The sequence below is a fragment of the Limulus polyphemus genome, unplaced genomic scaffold, assembly GCF_000517525.1.
Source record: "Limulus polyphemus unplaced genomic scaffold, Limulus_polyphemus-2.1.2 Scaffold3860, whole genome shotgun sequence".
In the NCBI taxonomy this organism is placed as follows: domain Eukaryota; kingdom Metazoa; phylum Arthropoda; class Merostomata; order Xiphosura; family Limulidae; genus Limulus; species Limulus polyphemus.
In genome coordinates this window covers 57,542-78,042 of record NW_013669470.1, presented here as the reverse complement: position 1 = coordinate 78,042, position 20,501 = coordinate 57,542, and the positions used below count along the sequence as shown (strand labels likewise).

Below are 20,501 nucleotides of genomic sequence, written 5' to 3'. Positions count from 1 at the left end.
GTACACGATCTAAACTATAGACTATTTTAAAGATGACCTTAGGATCTCCTAAATCTTCGTTTAAGATCAGTGTTTAAACTCATGTCCTTACCCCAGGCTTTTCTGGAATAGGTCTTGGAAGTGATAGTTACTGAGTAGCTCTGGTAAGAGGACAGGACGTTCGTTGATACTAGTTAACTTAATATCTATTGGTCAGATCAGTGTAAAAGCAAGGATTTTTGAGAGATTTGTGAATTTAGACTTTAGATAAGCTAGAACAGCCAGAACTTCTTATATGAGTGAACAGAAGCCACAGGTAATTAACCACTATAAAAATGGTAAAAAACACCACAATGTATCAATAAACTGTTTATTGTGTTAGGCTCTTCCCTGGTAGTCAAGCTTCCCTCAGTGGACTCAGAAGCTCCCGGTTTGAGGTACTTTATAGGTTGGACATCAGTAAATCCGAATACTGTAGAATAAATTATTAAGCTAAATTTTGGTGCCGCAACCAAAATCTGTTATCGCAAAATTTTAAGATCAACGTGCTTCTTCGTTTTCTCCCATACTGGTTAAGAAAATAATAATAAATGGAAATACATTTTCCAGGAAGTAAAACTTATGACCGAGGTGTGCTGAAGATGTCTTTTAGATCTCTTGACTTTAGTAGGACTAGAAGAAGTTCGCTGCAGTCTACAACTCTGCACACCCTTCCAAAAGTGTGTAATATTGCTGCAAAGTCAAAAAGATAAAGAGCAGTCTGGGACTTCTCTAGTTGCATCAGCACTTCTTTTGACAACATGAGGTGATACTGAGCCTGCGAGCACCATGTGACCTACTGGAGAGGTCCGGCACTCACGTACTCAACAACCAGTGATCTCCAGCACGCCTGCTGGTCGGAGTCATCACTTGAAGAAAGATGGGAAATTTGGCTGGAGGACATTGCCTAATCGCCTGAGTTACACTCAGGAAAATGAAGTCAAACACATCTCTTAGTAAAGATGATAACCACTGGCGTAGCTGACAACATTCTCCTCTACATGAAGATAGTGGGCTACCAAAGCTGCCAGATGTCGCCTTAAGCCTTTTGCAGAGTAGTGGAATGTTTTTCTGCAATGCATCGTACAGCTGAGTGTGCAGCAAGCGTTTGTAAGTACATTAGTAGCACCACGTGTGAAGGGAATAAAATAATTTGATATTTAGATTGTTTGTCTATAAAAGCGCTAACCGAGGGCAGGAATGTGGCAAAAACGGGTAAAACTGTTGGGGTTAAAAGGAAAGATCCAGACTGATTATTGATGAGACTAAATATTTGCCTGGAAAGCATGCACTTGAAAACTAGTAATGCATGTCCCCTGAGGTCCATAGGATAAAAACAGTTGGGACGATAGGTTGGATGATAAATCAAAGACCCTTACATTCCAAGCTATTGAACTTTGATAGGTAGCAAAACCGAAGTTTGAAGTCTTGCAATAATCAATAATCATTCGCTCAATTTAGTGAGCTTTAGTAGCAATTCTGCGGTAAAGACCGCGAAATATGCTTTAGACCAATACAGCAAGGATACCTGAAATTATCAGATAAGATCCTCGAGAGAAAAGAGCACTAATGGAAGTGTGAAGAGAAATAAAACCTATGAGAACACGAAATAGACATAACAAAACGATTCAGTACTGGTTTCAACTGTGATAATTGCTGGGAACTTTGACGTGACAATAACATGAGAAAACTTTGCAATGCTTGCTTTAGGAGCTCTCAGGCTAGGGCTTATGGTTAATTTTGTCAGATTTTTGCCTGCAGAAACTTTTAAAACGATCCACATAAGTCAATGAGACCTTGAATTCTTTGCTCTGCTAGGTCTATACCAGTCTTCCTGGAGTACGGTAAGAGATCTGTGATCTGTCACAACATAAAAAATTGAAGTGAACAATGTAAATGTAGGCGGAATGTGTCTTATTTTGCTGATTTGGTCTAAGTTATTTTTCGTGTTTATCTAATGTTGTGAGTTTTAAGACCCTTAAACGAAAGTACTTACGTGAAAAGTAGTTGATGTGCTATGGTGGATAAAGTCATTGTGCTGTCGTCCCTAGTACTTGGTGGATAAAGTCATTGTGCTGTCGTCCCTAGTACTTGGTGGATAGTCATTGTGCTGTCGTCCCTAGTACTTGGTAGATAGTCATTGTGCTGTCGTCCCTAGTACTTGGTGGATAGTCATTGTGCTGTCGTCCCTAGTACTTGGTGGATAGTCATTGTGCTGTCGTCCCTAGTACTTGGTGGATAGTCATTGTGCTGTCGTCCCTATTACTTGATGGATAAAATCATTTCGTTGTCGTCCCTATTACTTGGTAGATAAAGTCATTTTACTGTCGACCCAAGTACTTTTACTACATTGGACTGTGTGTGTGTTTGCATATTTCGTAATTAACAGCATAAGATAAGGTCTGGATGATGAATTATGACAGGAATGGCCATTTCTTATAATATTCATCTGTGATTATTTTTACTTACATAATACTGGTTGAGTATGTGTTGTATTAGCTAAAAATGGTAGCGTTTATAGGCCGTGTTTGCACTACAGAGGGCAGGTAGGAGACTGACATTGTCGTTGGTTATCGTGACTATTGGGTTCTATCCAGAAATCTCTTTTTGTTAGTACATCCGTATCTTACCTTATATGTGTTTGTTAGCACATGTGTATATTACGTTGTATAGATGCTATATGGAGGTCAGGCCAGTTTACATATACCAACGTTATTTAATTAAGATATAAAAGCGCAGTTCTTTTTTCTGGAACATAAAGAACGTGACATTGAAATATGGATGTCTATATGTTTGGTATTAGTTTATATTATAAAAAAACGTGAAAAACGTGATGCGTTTTGTGTTTACTTGTAAAGTATAGTTTGTCACATAGAGTGACAAAAGGTTACTAGGATGATTTTTGGTGGTTAGATCCCCACCAAATTACATAACCTGATCTTCCCTAATGGTTATGTAAACTTATGTGAAATGCGTTTCTATAGGTTGATGGAATAAGGAAATATTAGCAACGATCAACCAAGCACAAAAGTTAAATAGGATATAGAAGTACTGGATATAGCACAGTAAAGAAAGTACCAAAGATAGAGGAGACATGGTTAAGATTCTCGAAAAAAGTGTCACTACAAGGATATCTTTAACATGTTGGATAAAACGGTGAAGATGAATGAAAATGTTTATTTTAGCAAACATTAAATGTAAAAAATAAATAAGAAGAGCACTAATGGAAGTGTGAAGAGAAATAAATACTGTGAGAACACGAGATAGACAAGTATTAATCAAACTATTTTAGTTTGAAGAACAAAATGATCCAGTACTGGTTTTGTTGACAGTTACCAATCTATACTTAGCTATTGTAATAGAATTTGTGTTTTTCAGCAGAACACAAGTCATCTTTTGAAAAGGCTAAGTCTTCGAAACAGATTTACCAACTAGGCCTAAATTCGGTAAAACTTTGGAACGTCACTTAGATCCTCTAGATCTATGTTTCATAAGACACTCAAAAATAAAAACAATTATTTTTGAACACATTTCTGTTGAAGAATGAATCAAATTGGGATCTTTTTGATCAATTTTGAACAGCTCAGTAAGTTCTGTTTATTTCGATATATGTTTTCTTAATTAATTTAATTACATAACCTGATCCTCCCTAACGGTTATTGAAACTCTAGTTGTGAGCTGGTAATAGATTTAGATTTGATACAAGTTATATCTAGTAACTTCTCTGTCACATTGGTATGCTTACCTGAGTAGAACCCCAGCCGCCATCATGCAACCGCTGAGCGACAAGCCACCTAACAATGTCTGTTTGGATGACGGCTTGCCTGGCTACATGAACCAAAAGACCATACGCTGTCGTCAGGACATTCGAAGCCTCGTGCTTGTGAGGTAGTTTGGGTAAAAGGTATGTCCGGTTGTTTGTGATGGTAGTTCGAGGAGGGGGAACAGGTTCTCTTGCCCAGTATTTCATACCATCTTTAATTAAAAGAATGGAAACTACAATTATTTCAGTGACTCTTACCTTTATTTTTCTTTATTATATGTAAAGTAAAAATTTGTACACATATACTGACAAAAATGTGAGGCTAATTTACTAGCAACAGATCCTTAAGCTGCATAAATATATTAACATTCTTTGTGAAGCTGTAATTCTTCTTGTTGATAATATTTTGACCAGATAATGATTGTAAGTGCATAATATAAATGTAGACTACTTTCGAAATCTCCATGAGCTGTGTTGAATTACCAGCTCGGCATGCACACAATATAAAGACAATAACTTAAAACCACCCTATACATCTTCGGTTCAGAGTAACGAATTTGTTTCTGTGAATTTTTCATTGTACACACTATATCATGATCTTAGCTTTGTGTGAAGTCAGCCAACGATATAGGTAAAAACAAAAACCTTTATAGATTATGGTTATCATTTGTTTCCTTAAAAATTATCTAAGTCACTCGTAAATACATACAACGTTATTTAGAATAAATAAATCAATGAAAAGGTATAAATCATTTTCAGTTTCAAAAGGTATGATATATATACACAAATCATTTTCAGTTTCAAAAGGTATGATATATATACACAAATCATTTTTAGTTTCAAAAGGTATGATATACAAATCATTTTTAGTTTCAAAAGGTATGATATACAAATCATTTTTAGTTTCAAAAGGTATGATATAAACAAATTATTTTAGTTTCAAGAGGTATGATATATACAAATCATTTTTAGTTTTAAAAGGTATGATATATAAGCAAATCATTTTTAGTTTCAAAAGGTATGATATAAACAAATTATTTTAGTTTCAAGAGGTATGATATATACAAATCATTTTTAGTTTTAAAAGGTATGATATATAAGCAAATCATTTTTAGTTTCAAAAGGTATGATATAAACAAATCATTTTTTGTTTCAAAAGGTATGATATAAACAAATCGTTTTTGGTTTCAAAAAGTATGATATGAACAAATCATTTTTGGTTTCAAAAGGTATGATATAAACAAATCATTTTTAGTTTCAAATGGTATGATATAAGCACTATGATTCTCACTAAACTCTTTTGTTTTTGTTGTTTGATACACGAACAAAAATTTGATAATAGAATTTTATCATCCATTTATGTAAACTTATGTGAAAATCATCTTAAAGATCACAGTCCCAGTTGATTTCAAACTGCTTGAAATCTAAGCTTCCAGAACATTTCCAGAAAAATTCCGTCTCTTACTTGATTCTCTCATCCTCCAATCGAGCATGTTAAAAGCCTCTCCTCCATTGTTGCTGTTGGTTAGGGTTAAAGCAAATGTTACGATAGCCAACACGAAAGGGTCGTCATAGTTCTTTACAACGTGAAGTGTTCTTTCTAGATATCTCTGTGCTGCAGTTCTACTAGTTATTGCCCTGGCCCCGAGTTGCTGCATGAAATCAAGTACAGAAAAAAATAACAATACAATAAGCGTTCATCAAATACTACACAACCCATAGTTAGATGTTGTCCTTGAGGAAGAAACATGTTCTATTCCATAGGTGTTTTTAACAAATTATTCTATTACTCAAAAACTAATAGCTCTTTACAGAAATTTACAGTACTATTATGTAGGCATAAGAACAAATGGCAGTGTGGGAAACTGCACCTAAATTTGTAGATGGAAAGCAAGATTCTCCATTCCAACCCAAAAACAGAGTGAGAAAGAAAGACATTTAGAGGGAGGGCATTATAACTACTTTGAAACTACTTGTTACTTCTTCGTAATTCGAGAGGAAAAAGTCCTTTTACGCATATGAATTGAATGTTCAAATTTATCAAGGTCATAGTAGAATATAAAGTAAGTCACGTATCATAAAAACCAATCGACATTGGTTTATTTTATAGTTTTGAACGTAATGTTCTCCAAACCTAGTATAATGCCGTCTTCAAGTTGAAAAAACAAATATTAACTCTCAAAAGAACTGTAAAGTTCACATTGTTTGGGAATTCTAAGTCGAATACAAAAGGATTTGTAAAGTTTATACATGTTTCAAAATTCAAACTTTTGAATTGCGCTCTTTCTATATATTTTTTAGTTCCTGTTCACCTTATTCTTGACAATAGTATTGACAGGTGATCCTTAACTTTAGGAATATATCCAAGGATGAAAAGGATCTTGGGACCATTAAAAGGAATACTGCTGTGCTAATTATCAGTGTTCTATACCAAGATTTTCATATGTTGTTACTTTTACATAAAATAAAAACAAACTTTAATTATTATTTTTCACAATGCTGGCATTTGTAATTACCGCTGTATGGCCATTAATCAATATCTAACATTTTAAACGACAACCAGGTCTTTTTTTAGTCTAGCTAGATCAACGTGTTGACTTTATCTAAAAAATGTGTACAATCTTGAAGAAAAAACATTTCATCTAAACGTACTTCATCATTTTGACCTATTTACAAAGAATAATGTTATCAAGCAACTATATCAGAAAAAGCTGTAATTAAATAGTACCTGATAGTTTATGTATTTGGAGTTAAGATCTGAAGGAAATCTCGTTTAAGCTGCAAAGGCAACTTGTGTAAGTTTTAAGTTTTCGTGAGAGGTTACAGTTGGTTTATATTACCTATAGTCTATACAACAAGACAACAGTTTAAGTTTTTGTAAGAGGTTTTGGTTGGTTTGTATGAGCTATAGTCCATACAACAATGCAGCCAATTTTTTTTCTAGTTTTTTCATATACAGATCCATCCATAACTAACTTTTATTTGGTAAACTTTTCATTTTTCTACTCATTACTAACACCACCCAACTTCTTCATTTCCACCAGAATTAATTAAAACATTTCATTACTAACACCACCCAAATTCTTCATTTCAACCAGAATTAATTAAAACATTTCATTACTAACACCACCCAAATTCTTCATTTCCACCAGAATTAATTAGAACATTTCATTACTAACACCACCCAAATTCTTCATTTCCACCAGAATTAATTAAAACATTTCATTACTAACACCACCCAAATTCTTCACTTCCACCAGAATTAATTAAAACATTTCATTACTAACACCACCCAAATTCTTCATTTCCACCAGAATTAATTAAAACATTTCATTACTTACCCCACCCAAATTCTTCACTTCCACCAGAGTAATTAGAACATACGCTGTTAACGAAATTTTCTTGCGGCTAGCCATGTCATCAAGCCTTTCACTCTGTACAAAAGTTTACAATCACAAACTTAATAATTCTTCTATTTAAGGATTTGTACAAAGTGTTAGAGCTAGGAACTACTTTCTAATAAGACTTATATCTATTTCTACTGTTTTTAGAATACACGCCTTCTTAAGCAGTTCATAAACACAAACAGACAAAAAATAAAAAGTTGGTTGGTTATTGGTCGACAGAATAACTTCGAGAACAATAAAAAAAAATCTACCAGTGTTTTCTAGAAAATAAAGACACCATCTTCAGAGAATACTTGATTAATAAGTACATGGACTCCAAAACCACTTAGAATCGAATCAGTGTAGCATATTCAAAATAAATATACTGAAGTGATGTATTTAAGCTTAAACGCAAAGAAACTCAAAATTTTTCAAAAGATAAGTTGTCTATAGCTTTCTTTTATAAAGGATAAAATGAACCCGAAAAATACATTTCATGAAAATTCTTTCGATCCACAGTGACAACATTATTCTGGTGGATCAGCTTAGGAACATAAAAATGTGCAAACTGTTTTGTTATGATAGGGGCAACACGAAAACAAGCATATTGTTGTTGTGTGTGGTACATGGTATAAAGTGTGAAAAGTGTGACAATGATTTCTCTATGCAAATATTTGCTTACTTGCTAGCTTGTGTCTAAGGGCAAAGATACACAATGCGGTATCTACGTTTGTGTCCAGTGCGGGTATCGAACATATATTTTTAATTTTTACACCCTTAAGCTTACCGTTGAACCACCGGGGTCACAAAAAGAATAGGTTGAACCAAAGAGGAAATTGCCAGTCAGTAATATAATTACAATGGGAAAAGGATCAGTTTCCGAGAAACAAACAATATAATGTGTAAAGTTTAGTATACTCTAATCCCTTATAGTGATGGCACACGACGAGACACACATTCGACATCTAATTCTGTTTGAATACAAGAATGGAAACAATGCCTCTGTAGCCTCAAAGAATATCAAAGAAGTTTATGGAAATGTTTGGAACGTTCGTAAGTGTCAACGATGGTTCAGCAAATTTCGTTCAGCCTTAAAAACGGTGATGGCAGGGGCCGACATGTTGGAATTGATATTGATGCTCTGAAGACGCTTGTTGGGTCTAACCCAAGGCAACATACTCGTGAAATGGCCATGAAATTGCATGACTCTCATTAAACAATATGTAAACTTCTAAGGAATATGGGAAAACTCCATAAAGGTGTTTGGGTACCTCACGAACTCTCCGATTATCATCGTTTCAACGTGTAAACGTTGCTTCGTCTTTTCTGGCGCGTAATGCACGTGAACCATTTTGGACAGAATTGTCACCGGTAATATAAAATGGATTCTCTATGCGAATATTAAAAGCCAAAAATAATGGCTCAGTCTTAGACTAAAATACATTCCGACCTCCAAACCTGGACTCTATCCGCAGAAAGTGAAGCTTTGCATTTGGTGGGACATCAAAGGAGTATTTCATTTCGAACTCCTCAATCCACAGCGAACTGTGAATGCAGAGACCTATAGTCAACAACTGGAACGTTTAAATCAAGCACTTCATTAGAAACGCCCTTCACTCGTCAATCGGAAAGGTGGAGAAGACTCCACGACAATGCACGTCCACATGTGGCATGTTTGACGCAACACAAGATTATGGAATTGGGTTGGAAACTTCTCCCTCACCCATCATATCCTCTAGATATGGCACCATCAGATTACCATCATTTTCGTTCGCTGCAGCACCATCTTAATGAGAAAACGTATGCAAATGTGGAAGGTGTTAAAGAGGAAATCGACATGATTTTTTTCCTTCAAAGCCAAGTGATTTCTTTAATCAGGGTATCAACAACCTGATTGTAAGATGGAAAAGCATCATTGATAACAATAGAGACTATTTCATTTAATAAATGTTTTGTTTTGATATATAAGTTGTTCGGGTTTTCTCATCTAAAAAAAGCGACATTAATTTCTTGACGACCTTTAATAAGAACTAGTAGTTTCAATGAAAATTTGTTCTAAGCGATCACAGATGTAGAGTAATATGTTTTTGGTTATTGCTATTTCTAGTTACATGAAAGTATTCTTAAATTATTGATGAAAGGAAATAAAAAATAATGTAGTTGGATTCTTTATTAAGAACAGATTTTGTTAGGTATTTATATACTGTTTTGAATATGCAAATTAGCAAGTTACGTGACGGCCACATCCTTTGTAAAGTTGCGGTGGGATGGAATGCATCAGAACTACAGTTTGACATTGTTTGACACAGTTTGACATTGTATACGAGTAGTGTGATACCACCGAAAATTGATCGCTTTTAGGTACATTATATAGCAGCCATTTCCGACATAAAATATTTATATATTTAGATCATAAAGATGTGTGGTCAAATAGAAGATTTAAGATTTCCAAGAGGCGGTATCCATTTTACTTAATGCCACTGGAAAACAAAGAAACATAGATCAACTTGGGAACCACAGCCACCCACAAAGAGACCTGCAACAAGTCCTACCCCAGCCGTGGTAAATAAAGTGTGTTTTCTTGTAACAGACAGAATCCATGAACACAAAGTCAATGGCAAAAACTGTCCCCATGTTCCACGGCAATACCCAACACAATTAAGAAGGATCTCGTCTATCAAAAAACACGGTCAACAGGGTATGAGTTCACAAGTTGTTTCTACAATATATCCAGAAAAGGGAGGCCAACTATAGAAAACTGTATAAATGATACTTTGCGAACAAAAATGGCAGTACATGGTGATACTGGAAGAAGCGTGTTTGTACCTTGTTAACTGTAGCAATCCTGGTAATGAGATATGAGGTCAGTGGGTGATAAGTGGTTTACGGCACGTTGTGATTTTTTTTTTCGAAGAGATTCATTGTCATCACTGTATGCTGTGCAAGGGGTAAGTTAGGGTTCAGAAAAGCAGATATAAAGGTCAAAGCGAACTTTGCTCTCAGACTAATATTCTGAACCATCTGTACCAGACAGAAATACGGCTTTGTATGGAAATGAGATCAAAAGATTCAGGTTCAGCAAGATATCACATACCTCAAGCCACTGGAGAACGAAATAGATATTCATGCTATTCCATATGAAGACATACTACTCAGTTACTGGACGTAATACCTGTAGATTTCTGTGTGATAGACTGTTTAAACAAGTGCTGGGAAATATCTTACTCTAGATTGATTATGAAAAGCATTAAGGGAGGAATCGTGTGCTTTGGACATGACAGAGCATTTTGGAACGGCAATTGCATTACATCCTGTTATCAAGATGAGCAGTATGACTGTACATGGCTACATGGATTGTTATAATATAATGTACTTAATCCTCTGTACAAGAAGTCATGTAGCCGAAACCACCTGTTTCACAACATATTTACAGGTTATGTGGCCATTTGGTTATCAAGACAACTTACTCATGTAACATGGGTTGATAATTTTGTACAATTATAATTTAGTTTTTATATACTATTGTTTTTCCTTCAATTCCTAAATAACTTAATCTGTATATGCAGTTTCTTTCTCTCACTTACTTTCAGTTTCATTTTATTGCCAAAATTAATGGGGTCTGTTTCTGTAAACGAGCCATCTGGTGACTGGTAATTCAACAACCACTTGACAGCCTTGGCAATAACTCTAGGGTCAACGAAAAGGAAGTTTTTCCACTCATCAATCGTAGCTTTGTGAAAAACTTGAACGCAAAACGCGGTTAGCCTAGGAAACAACAGAATTGTCACACACGAGTTAGAGCATAATAACACTTAAAATATTAAAATCTGACAGTAACTAAATCAAAAACTTTATTGTTTGATATCTAAGGAAATATTTAGGAAGTATAGGACGTTAAAATATATTTTCTGTTCTTATTAAATTCATATTTGGTTACTATCACTAGTAGTACATTGACAAAACTGACGTAATTTGATACTGATATACAAAATATAGCATCATATTGGTGGTGTTATTCCACAACAAAGTAAACCTTAAAATGTGCTAACTTGCGTTTTGTTATAACATGTGCTCAAGCAAACAAATAAATAAAAATATTTTCTCTGATACAGTTGTTTAGTGTGCCATAAATATATTTAAAAGTTGTATTATACAAAACCATCTTTATAAACTAAAATATAAAAAGTTATAAAAATAAGGGGAAATATATTATCTTATAGTTTTAAAGACTTTGATAAGAAGGGTTAAATTTGAAGTATTTTGTTTGATGAATGTGTAAGTGTTACAGGCAATGACTGTTTTGGATATATATATATATAAGAAATTCGAAGGTTGTCAGACTGATAGGACAACCCAATAGCACTTTTCTGTAAACTTCTAACACCAAAGGTATATTAGATAAGGAATTTTTTTGTTCGGGTAAAAACCACAGTAACACTTGTATTGATGAGTGAACTGGAACGGACGGCAACTCCCTGTTGTATAAAACACAAATGTAGAGGACGACGTTTCGAAAGTCTTCCATCTTTCGTCTTCAGACTATCGAAACGTCGTTCTCTACATTTGTGTTTTTTACAACAGGCAGTTGTCGTCCATTTCAGTTTACTCATCATGAATAATCTGCCTAAACAATCTATCAAAGAACACTTGTATTGTTATAGAAAATATTCAATACATATAATGACTCTAATAGAAAGATACAATAGATACATAAACCTTGGGAAATAAAACTAACGATTCCTTAAATAATAATAATCCGTTCTTCAATAATATCGTGGAATTAAATGGATAATTTATTCACATCTAAAGAACGTTCATAAATATGCATTTCTTTCGTACTGACTTTACATAGATATAATTTTGCATGAAACGGGATGTGTTTTGCAATAAGCAAAAGCTGACGTTTAGCAAAAACACCGACTATTTTTTTGTACAGCCACAGAGAATTTTAAAACTTACCATAAAATGATTTTTATCAGTATTATTTAGTTCTAGTGGTTTCTACAACTATGGGGCGTGTATAAACACTCTCCAAGTGTCACTAGAAAATAATTTAAACAAAAAACAGTTCTGTTGCAATCGGATGTTTTAAAACTTACCAAACACTGGGCTTGCTATTCCACGCAAACATTCCAAATGATCCATCTTCATTCTGATAGCTCAGTTGACGCTGATAACCTGGCGATCAAAATAGGAATATAAATTATTCATTTATTCTTTGTAAGAGTTCGTATGTTATTCGTATCTAATATAACTCAGTTTATAGGTTTAGGGAAAGTTGTTTGTTGTTAAGTACAAAGCTACACAATGGGCTATCTGTGCTATGCCCATCACGGCTATCGAAACCTAGTTTTTAGCGTTATAAGGCTTCACGTTTACCACTGAACCACAGGTAAGCATACGTTGAGACATAATCTTTTATTTTGATGAACTATAACTGTCAAAGTAATGTACTTTAAAATTAAAATTATTATTAAGGTTTTAAAAGAGACACATAAAACATAATCTTTAGCCCATCATGATATTTAACTTGTGAAAAAAGTCATCTCAACTCAAATCACTTGAACAACTTATTTAGGACTAGCACTAATTAACTTATAACATAAATACAGTTAATAGCTACAGAAGACACACACACACACAAATAACTCAAATATAAATACAGCTAATAGCTACAGAAGACACACACACACATCAATAACTTATAACATAAATACAGCTAATAGTTACAGAAGACACACAAAAATAACATGACATAAATACAGGTAATAGCTACAGAAGACACACACACACACACAAATAACTTATAACATAAATACAGCTAATAGCTACAGAAGACACGCACACACAAAGACTGTGTAATTTCCAGTTCACATGTATAAAGTAACAAATATTATCCTCTGTCCAATCTTTAGGTTAGCTACCAAATCCAGAAATATTTATATTTTAGAGAACTTTTCTTAGCAAAGGAGAAAACCTAATAACATAGAGATAACTTACACTTCTACACAAATAAATTACTATTTTGTGTGAAGTCCCTCTCGGGTCATTTTCTACTTTATTTCTTTTGGTATAACAAAGATAATATATAATTAAACACTATTCTGAAAAAATCTATTTTTCTCTAGCTTTGGAACGCCCAGTAATATATAGATACGTATAAATGCCCTTATTAGAATCATATATACGTAATTAAAGCACATGCTTCATTCTAAGATAAAGTACAGTGGACTTCCCACTAGCCTTACTGTTATCATAGAGTTATTTTGCTAATACATTCTCAACCTGTTATACTTGACCATTTTTCATTAATACAAGTTTCTGCATGCATTAAAAGATACAAATTTGACAAACTGCTTCGCACTGCTCAGAACGAATATATATATATATATACAAGAATACATTACATTTGGTTTATTATTTCACTAAAAAGTTACGACTCACCAAGATTTAGGTAGTGGATGGCTTTCCTCTCTAGTTCCGATGTCTTCTGGTTAGTCTGACGTAGGTATAAAAGAGCGTGTAAGTTAGCAGCGAAATTGAACATATTCTGTTCTCCACCATCGCAGGGTTTTCGGAACATAGTCGTTGTATTTACTGGTATCGTCGGGAAAATAGGGCCTACAACATCTCCTGCATGAAATACAAGCATAAGTTTTAGGATATGTCAAATTTCAATTTTCTTTCTAATAGCAAAGCCAGAGCGTACTTAGAAATGCAGCACGTTAATAGAAGCATTGGAATTGTACATCTTAAAAAGAGGGGGGTGTATATTGTTACTGAAGTACCTGGTTAATAAGAAGAGGGCTTGCCTTTGGTGCTAATCGCAAGTTGGACTGTGTCGCTATAAGGTACTATCAATACTTAGTATATATATATATATACAGTGTAACAGATTCCAAATCCTCTTGCAAAGCTGTCTGAAACAGAGTGATTTTTTGGAATTAATATTTTTTGTACTCAGATGGTCTTCGAATTTTCAAGGGCAATATAATTTGTCGAACAAATGTAGGAATCTAAATAGTTATGATATGCTTATATCTTTTGGTATCATACCACTATTCACGAAAGTGCCTATTGGTACAGTTATCAATTGTTTTGAAGACATTACGTGTAAACAACGTACCAATTTTAGACACAATAAACGTGACAAAAACTTGTGTTGAAAACTAATCTTTTCAATTTAATAATCATATACATAAACAGACTGAAGGCCTAGCTATGGGTTCTCCATTATCTCCTTTGTTATGTGATCTCTTTATGGATACGTTTGAAAGTGATGCTTTACAGAATGCCAAACTTATACCGGAGATATGGATTAGGTATGTCGATGACACATTCGTGGTGTGGCGGCATGGTAAAGAGAACTTACGAGAGTTCGCTAGTTACTTAAGTAGCCTCGAACCCACTATTCAATTTACTCATAAAATTGAAGAAAGCAACGGCTTACTGTTTTTGGACGTATTTGATAAGAAAAACAACAACAAACTAGAAACTACGGTCTATCGTAATCATTTTTCTGTTACCGTGCTACCACACCAAGAATCATGTCATCCAAAGTCGCAAAAAATGTCAGTTTTTACTATTATCTTTACAGATCTTTAAAACTATGTTCTAATTCAGCTGACTAGAAGAAACATAAACATAAAATATAGAATAAATGAACATAAGAGAAATGTTAAAAACAAAAGTGAAAACTGCATTAGCTGAACATGTAAATTATACTGGACATATCATCCAGTGGAAAAAAAAACGGTTATTTTGGTTTAACCAAATAACATAACTGCTAGAAATATTAAAGAAAACGTTGAAATAATAAAACACAGTAAAGATAGTTTTATCTTAAATAAAGATGAAGGGTTAGAAAAATCAAAAAGTATCTAGATGGTGTGATCTTCTTTTTGAATTGTAAGCTAGAAGTCACATGACCATGGCTTTTGTACTTATATAGCGCACAGTAATTGTTTTTCACACTCCTGAAGATGACGTAAAACCACGTTCAAACATGTAGAGTGACTTTTACAACTGTTGATCGGTTTAAATAAAGATTTTAATTGTGTATTATACAACGTTGTACGTTTATGGATTTTAATACTTCAAGACCAGTTCATTTGCATTTATATTACGGCTCTGAGCTGGCTGAGGCAGACTGTGCGCGTTCTTTGTCTTATACAACTGCAGAAAATGGCGTATGGTGCAGCATGGTAAATTATCACGCTGAAAAATATATGGTCGCTTCCCATAGGACTCCATCAAGGTAGGCAGTGCAACAGTGCCCAAACATTAAAAGTTCCAATAACTATTAATAGTGGACACAGTTTAAAGCAGCTAAAATAAGGCCATACCCTGAAACAACATCAACCACTCTTGCAGTTGAGACACCACAATGACATTCTAACTGTTCATCCAACCCACATCCTTACATCCTAAGCAAGTAGTAAATATCGGGATTCTACATAACGTTTGAATATTGTTTTTCATTTCGATTTAAATGCTCAAAGTGTAGTGTAGGTTCACATCAATAGCTGGGATGAAAGGCTTTTAGCACAGGTCTTCTTGGACACAGTATATTTTTTGTGGCTCACAATCCCGAACTTACGGTAAAGTTGTGGGATTTCATTCTATATGTGTGGTTATATAAAAAAACAGTACAAAGTATGTATGAGTAAACAAGCTGACATATTCTCAGATACTCTTACTATATCTTTCAGTGCTAAAACGATTAGCACTATTTTAGGAATTGAAAATAAGTCCTCTTACCCGAAACTGACAATCTCAGTTTATTTGAGCCAGGGATATAGAGCTGATTATCTTGACCGGGTAGGAAAGGTGTTCTACTTATGTTACTGTCCAAATACTTGAAAAGGTAAGCGCCCTGAGTTAGATCAAGGAGCAGAGAGATATGACATGGTTGAACTATTCCATTTGGCTAAAATAAAATAAAAATATTTGTATTAACCCTTCGGAAGCTGTTTGCTTATTTATGGAAAGCAGTTAATATTAGACTAACTCTTTGCTCCTCCCAGTTCCAAAGCTATAATATCAAAAGTTCGTTATTATTAGCTATGACCAATTTAGGTCAATTAGCCATATCTAATTTTATATAACTCTATGTACCATAGACTTTCTTCAAAATGATGTGATATACATTGTCTTAATCAGTAAATTAATTTTAACAAAATATGTAACTTTAAAAAATAATCGAGGTAATGAGAAAAAATACTAAAACAATCGAATTGAATCAAGATTTGTAAGCTGGGTCTTTAAATCATGCAAAATATATATTTAAAAGCTCGTTATGAATCGAACCCAAATACTTTTATTTAAAACCGTTTTTCTGCAATGAAACTTAAACTTAACCACAACAGACTTAACATTTATAAAGGTAAGCTGATAACAATTTTCACACAAAATAATGGCAAGATACGATTTATTTTTGTTATACTCACTTCCACTAGGAGGCTACGACTGATAATCTCCTTGAAATCTTGAGTTTTCGCCATAATAGTAACATTTATGTGTCCTAAGCGGACAGGCATTATTGGCAGGTACGCTATCTCGGAATTCCCAGGAGGAATCTTAAACAATTACATGAAATCTATAATCAGGACTTTAATTTCCTATTTAAATAAAATGTTTTAAATAAAAGTTTTGTTTTTCTTAAATCTTAGAAACGAGGAATCATTGCGTATGGAGTGCTGTGACCAAGCTGTCTTTCTTCAGCTTAAGTGACAAGAAATATTTAAGACAAGTAAACCATTCTGTTGACTTGATATTCAATAATTTCAGTTTAATCGTAGATCAAAAAGGAAGCTTATAACGTATATAACTGTAAGTGATTAGATACAAGTTTTCTTCTTCTATGGTTACATTAATTAAAGATATTAGAATACACAAAACTACAATAACAATTAGAAAACCTACTATAAAAGAAAGTTTGTTTACATTTACATTTTAAACGTATGCAGATAGACTTTCTAAGTTCAATGAAACTGGTGTAAGTGCTTTGAGTCAAGAAGTGGCAAAAGAAAACAACATATTCGTACACGTCCGGCTTTAACAGATATAAGGCAGCTATGGTGACGAAACCAATAAAAGTTTTTGTATTAAATTTATTTTCAATAGAATGGACTATCTCACGCTCACTTTACATCCTTTGCCGTTCTCTATTGACCTGGAAACTGTGTACATAGACACAGATTTGTAAAATAATCAATTTAAATATAAAACAAGCTTCCATTAACTTCGCTAAATTAGACATTAAATAAGTAGTCCACACCTTTGCAGCTAAAAAATAAAATAAAAACACGAGGAAAACGAGTTCTTTGTTGATAGTTTGTTTGCTTGAAGTTATGCACAAAGCTATCCAACGGGCTATCTGTGCTCTGCCCACCACGGGTATCGAAACCCGGTTTCTAGCGTTGTAAGTCCGCAGACATACCGCTGTGCCACTTGGGGCATTTTATTGATAGACCTGCTAAAGTACTAGTTTACTGGATTTTGCGACGTTTTGTTCATAACAAAATATTTAAAGACAACAAGAAGTCAGTTTGCCCATCTAGGCTGTCCCGTCCACTAAACTAATATATATATATATATAAAGTCAAAGGTAGCCCTTATCATTCAACTATTTATAAAGCTTCCTTTTAAATTTCTTTACATTTACTGGTTCCACCACATTTGAAGGCAACCATTCTAAAAGCCAACTACCCTCTTAGAAAAATAAAAAATGTCTTAGCTGAAGATGACTCCTACCCAGCCAAAATTTATAGTTATGTCTCCTAGTCCTACCATTTTCACCATTAAGCTCTACAAAAGGATGATGTATCGACACTATAAATTCCCTTAACAATCTTAAACACCTCAATCAGATCTCCTATAACAGATCTCAGTCTGTCCTCGGATGACAATTTTTCCATCTCAGGTATTATTCTAGTAATCTTTCTCTGAACCTTCTCCAACAATCCAATGTCCTTCCTAAGGTACAGAGCCTAAAACACAATACTTCAAATGTAGACTAACAAGTGACCTATACAATGAAATTATAATCTCTTTAGACTTATCTTCAGTATTTCTGTAGGTACAATCTGAAGCCCTATTTGTCCCGCCACTAGCAACAGCGCCCTGCTTTATGGCTTAAGAGACTGATCAACCAGAACACTAAGATCCCATAACATAAGTAAGACTATTCCCATGAAATTATTCACGCAATGTTATTTATATCTTTACCGATGATAGTAGTGGAGGAATTCCGCAGATAACGTAATTTTAAAATTTTGGCTATGCTGACAAAATACCGTAAGCCGGCTCTATTTTCACATTATTTAAAGATACTCATTCCGTCATTGTACGAAAATTTCCACGATTGCTTATAGGTTATTCACATATAATAAAACTTCAGTTTTTCTCCCTTAAAATTATTTCTTAGCAGCTTGTTGTTCCACAGTGAGACAGCGATAAGTTTAAAAACTTACAAAGCTTAGATACGGAGTTCGATTCACCGCGGTGGACATAGCAGATAGCACAGTGTGTCTTTGCTCTAAACAAACAAACAAAAAGCAGCTTATTTAGCCATTAAAACTGCCCATATCTTTAATGTAGGAAACTACATTTCATATTTATACTAGCAAAATTGAAACGGAAATTTTCTTTCGTCTAATTTCGCAAGTGGAAGACTGTATATTAACTATTTGTTCTACTAGTGAACACTTTTGATCAAGGCCTTGCTGAAGTAGAAACTAGAACAGAAGAAACGCCTACCTTCACTCCATATTCCTGCTCTTCACCTGGGCTGTTGGAGTCCACTTTAACAAAAGCGTAGTCTTGTGACTTAGCTACACTTATAAACGCCTAGAAGAACAACACACGGAAACTTTACATATACACTCTGTACTAGCTTCTGATCATAACAAGTTAACACATAAATCATAAGTAAAAAACAACTCCACAATTAGTATAGTTAATTAAACGTACTAGAGCATTGTTTCATCGTATGCGTACCCTCTTACTGGTTTTTTAGCTAGCTATAATTCCAGTTATATCTCACGAGGTTCGACCATGTTAGGAGATTTTAGGTTAGTCCTAAATCCATATACTAAGCTACCAATGTAAAATAATTTTTATAATAAAAATGTAATAATGAAAATTAAAATACATATAATAAACTTTTAACCCATACTGTTAATGAAAGTAACATTTAAAAAAAAGAGAGTGTAAATTATGTAAACCAATATTATGTTCAGTGAACTAAATATGAGCAGTTTTAGTTATATGTTTGTTATTGTTTGCATGTAATCATTGCCGCTAGGGTAGAAACTAAACATTGCGATTGACCTAGTCTGGTGGGGTAGTCAAATATTCAGAGCAGAGATATAACCATTCACAGGAATCAGAGGGCCTAGCCCAAGTCATGTAGATGAGTCCTACAACTTACAAAAATTGACACTTCACCAACTTAATCGCGTTCACATTGTGACAGTTGTTGTCAAGCAATTTGCTGTTATCAATAGCGTCTCAACCATTACTTTGTCTTGTGTATCCCAGCCGGCCTGAAGACCTTGGTACTGGGGAAAAGGCCTCCTCGGCACTGGATATAGTTGATATAGCGTGGTTGACATGTTGTTATACATTCTTCTTTACTTTCACGCAGAAGTTCTGCTTAATAACTACTAATGTTGTATTTTCCCGTTGACGTTGTCGTCGACTGATCCGCTCCTGAATCGAGAAGACTAGCTTGCTGGTTTGCCAGTTCTTCTGAATAACTACGATAACTAAAACTGATGAAAAGTTACTCTGGTTTGCCAGTTCTTCTGAATAACTACGATAACTAAAACTGATGAAAAGTTACTCTGGTTTGCCAGTTCTTCTGAATAACTACGATAACTAAAACAGATGAAAAGTTACTCTGGTTTGCCAGTTCTTCTGTATAACTACGATAACTAAAACTGATGAAAAGTTACTCTTCACCAAAATAATCTAGTTCAAACAGTAGCAGTTGTCGTTTAGCAGTTTGCTAATATAAATAGCGTCCCAAACATTACAATGTTTGTGGTAACCAGCCGGCTTGAAGAACTCTGGTAATGAACAAAAACCTCCTAAACACTGAATACAGCAGATATAGTGATTGACATATTATTATACACTCTTCTTTATTTCCATTCAGAAGTTCTTATTGATAATTCCAGAACTTTGTACAATAGAGACTATGCAGAACGGGGCCACTGAATTATTGCCCCACTCTACCCTACAATCATTGTAGAACAATGTGAAATATGATTCTTCCGACCACATAACACATTTCCATTCAAACCACTGGATGAGTTTCGTTCAATTTT

At 34.2% G+C, this 20,501-nt stretch overlaps 1 protein-coding gene across 3 annotated transcripts in view; it reads right to left on the bottom strand.

Annotated features, from left to right (window-relative positions):
* Nucleotides 1-20,501, bottom strand: part of LOC106470176 (CD109 antigen-like) — an 82,000-nt gene that overhangs the window by 8,178 nt on the left and 53,321 nt on the right. For all 3 annotated transcript variants that reach the window (XM_022398781.1, XM_022398779.1, XM_022398780.1), the window contains exons 23-31: nucleotides 18,928-19,017; nucleotides 16,617-16,745; nucleotides 15,928-16,096; nucleotides 13,612-13,800; nucleotides 12,267-12,345; nucleotides 10,752-10,932; nucleotides 7,123-7,215; nucleotides 5,247-5,433; nucleotides 3,764-3,993 (exon numbers count right to left, since the gene is read on the bottom strand). In XM_022398781.1, the coding sequence (XP_022254489.1) occupies nucleotides 3,764-3,993; nucleotides 5,247-5,433; nucleotides 7,123-7,215; nucleotides 10,752-10,932; nucleotides 12,267-12,345; nucleotides 13,612-13,800; nucleotides 15,928-16,096; nucleotides 16,617-16,745; nucleotides 18,928-19,017 (1,347 nt within the window). The remainder of the gene's footprint in view (nucleotides 1-3,763; nucleotides 3,994-5,246; nucleotides 5,434-7,122; nucleotides 7,216-10,751; nucleotides 10,933-12,266; nucleotides 12,346-13,611; nucleotides 13,801-15,927; nucleotides 16,097-16,616; nucleotides 16,746-18,927; nucleotides 19,018-20,501) is intronic.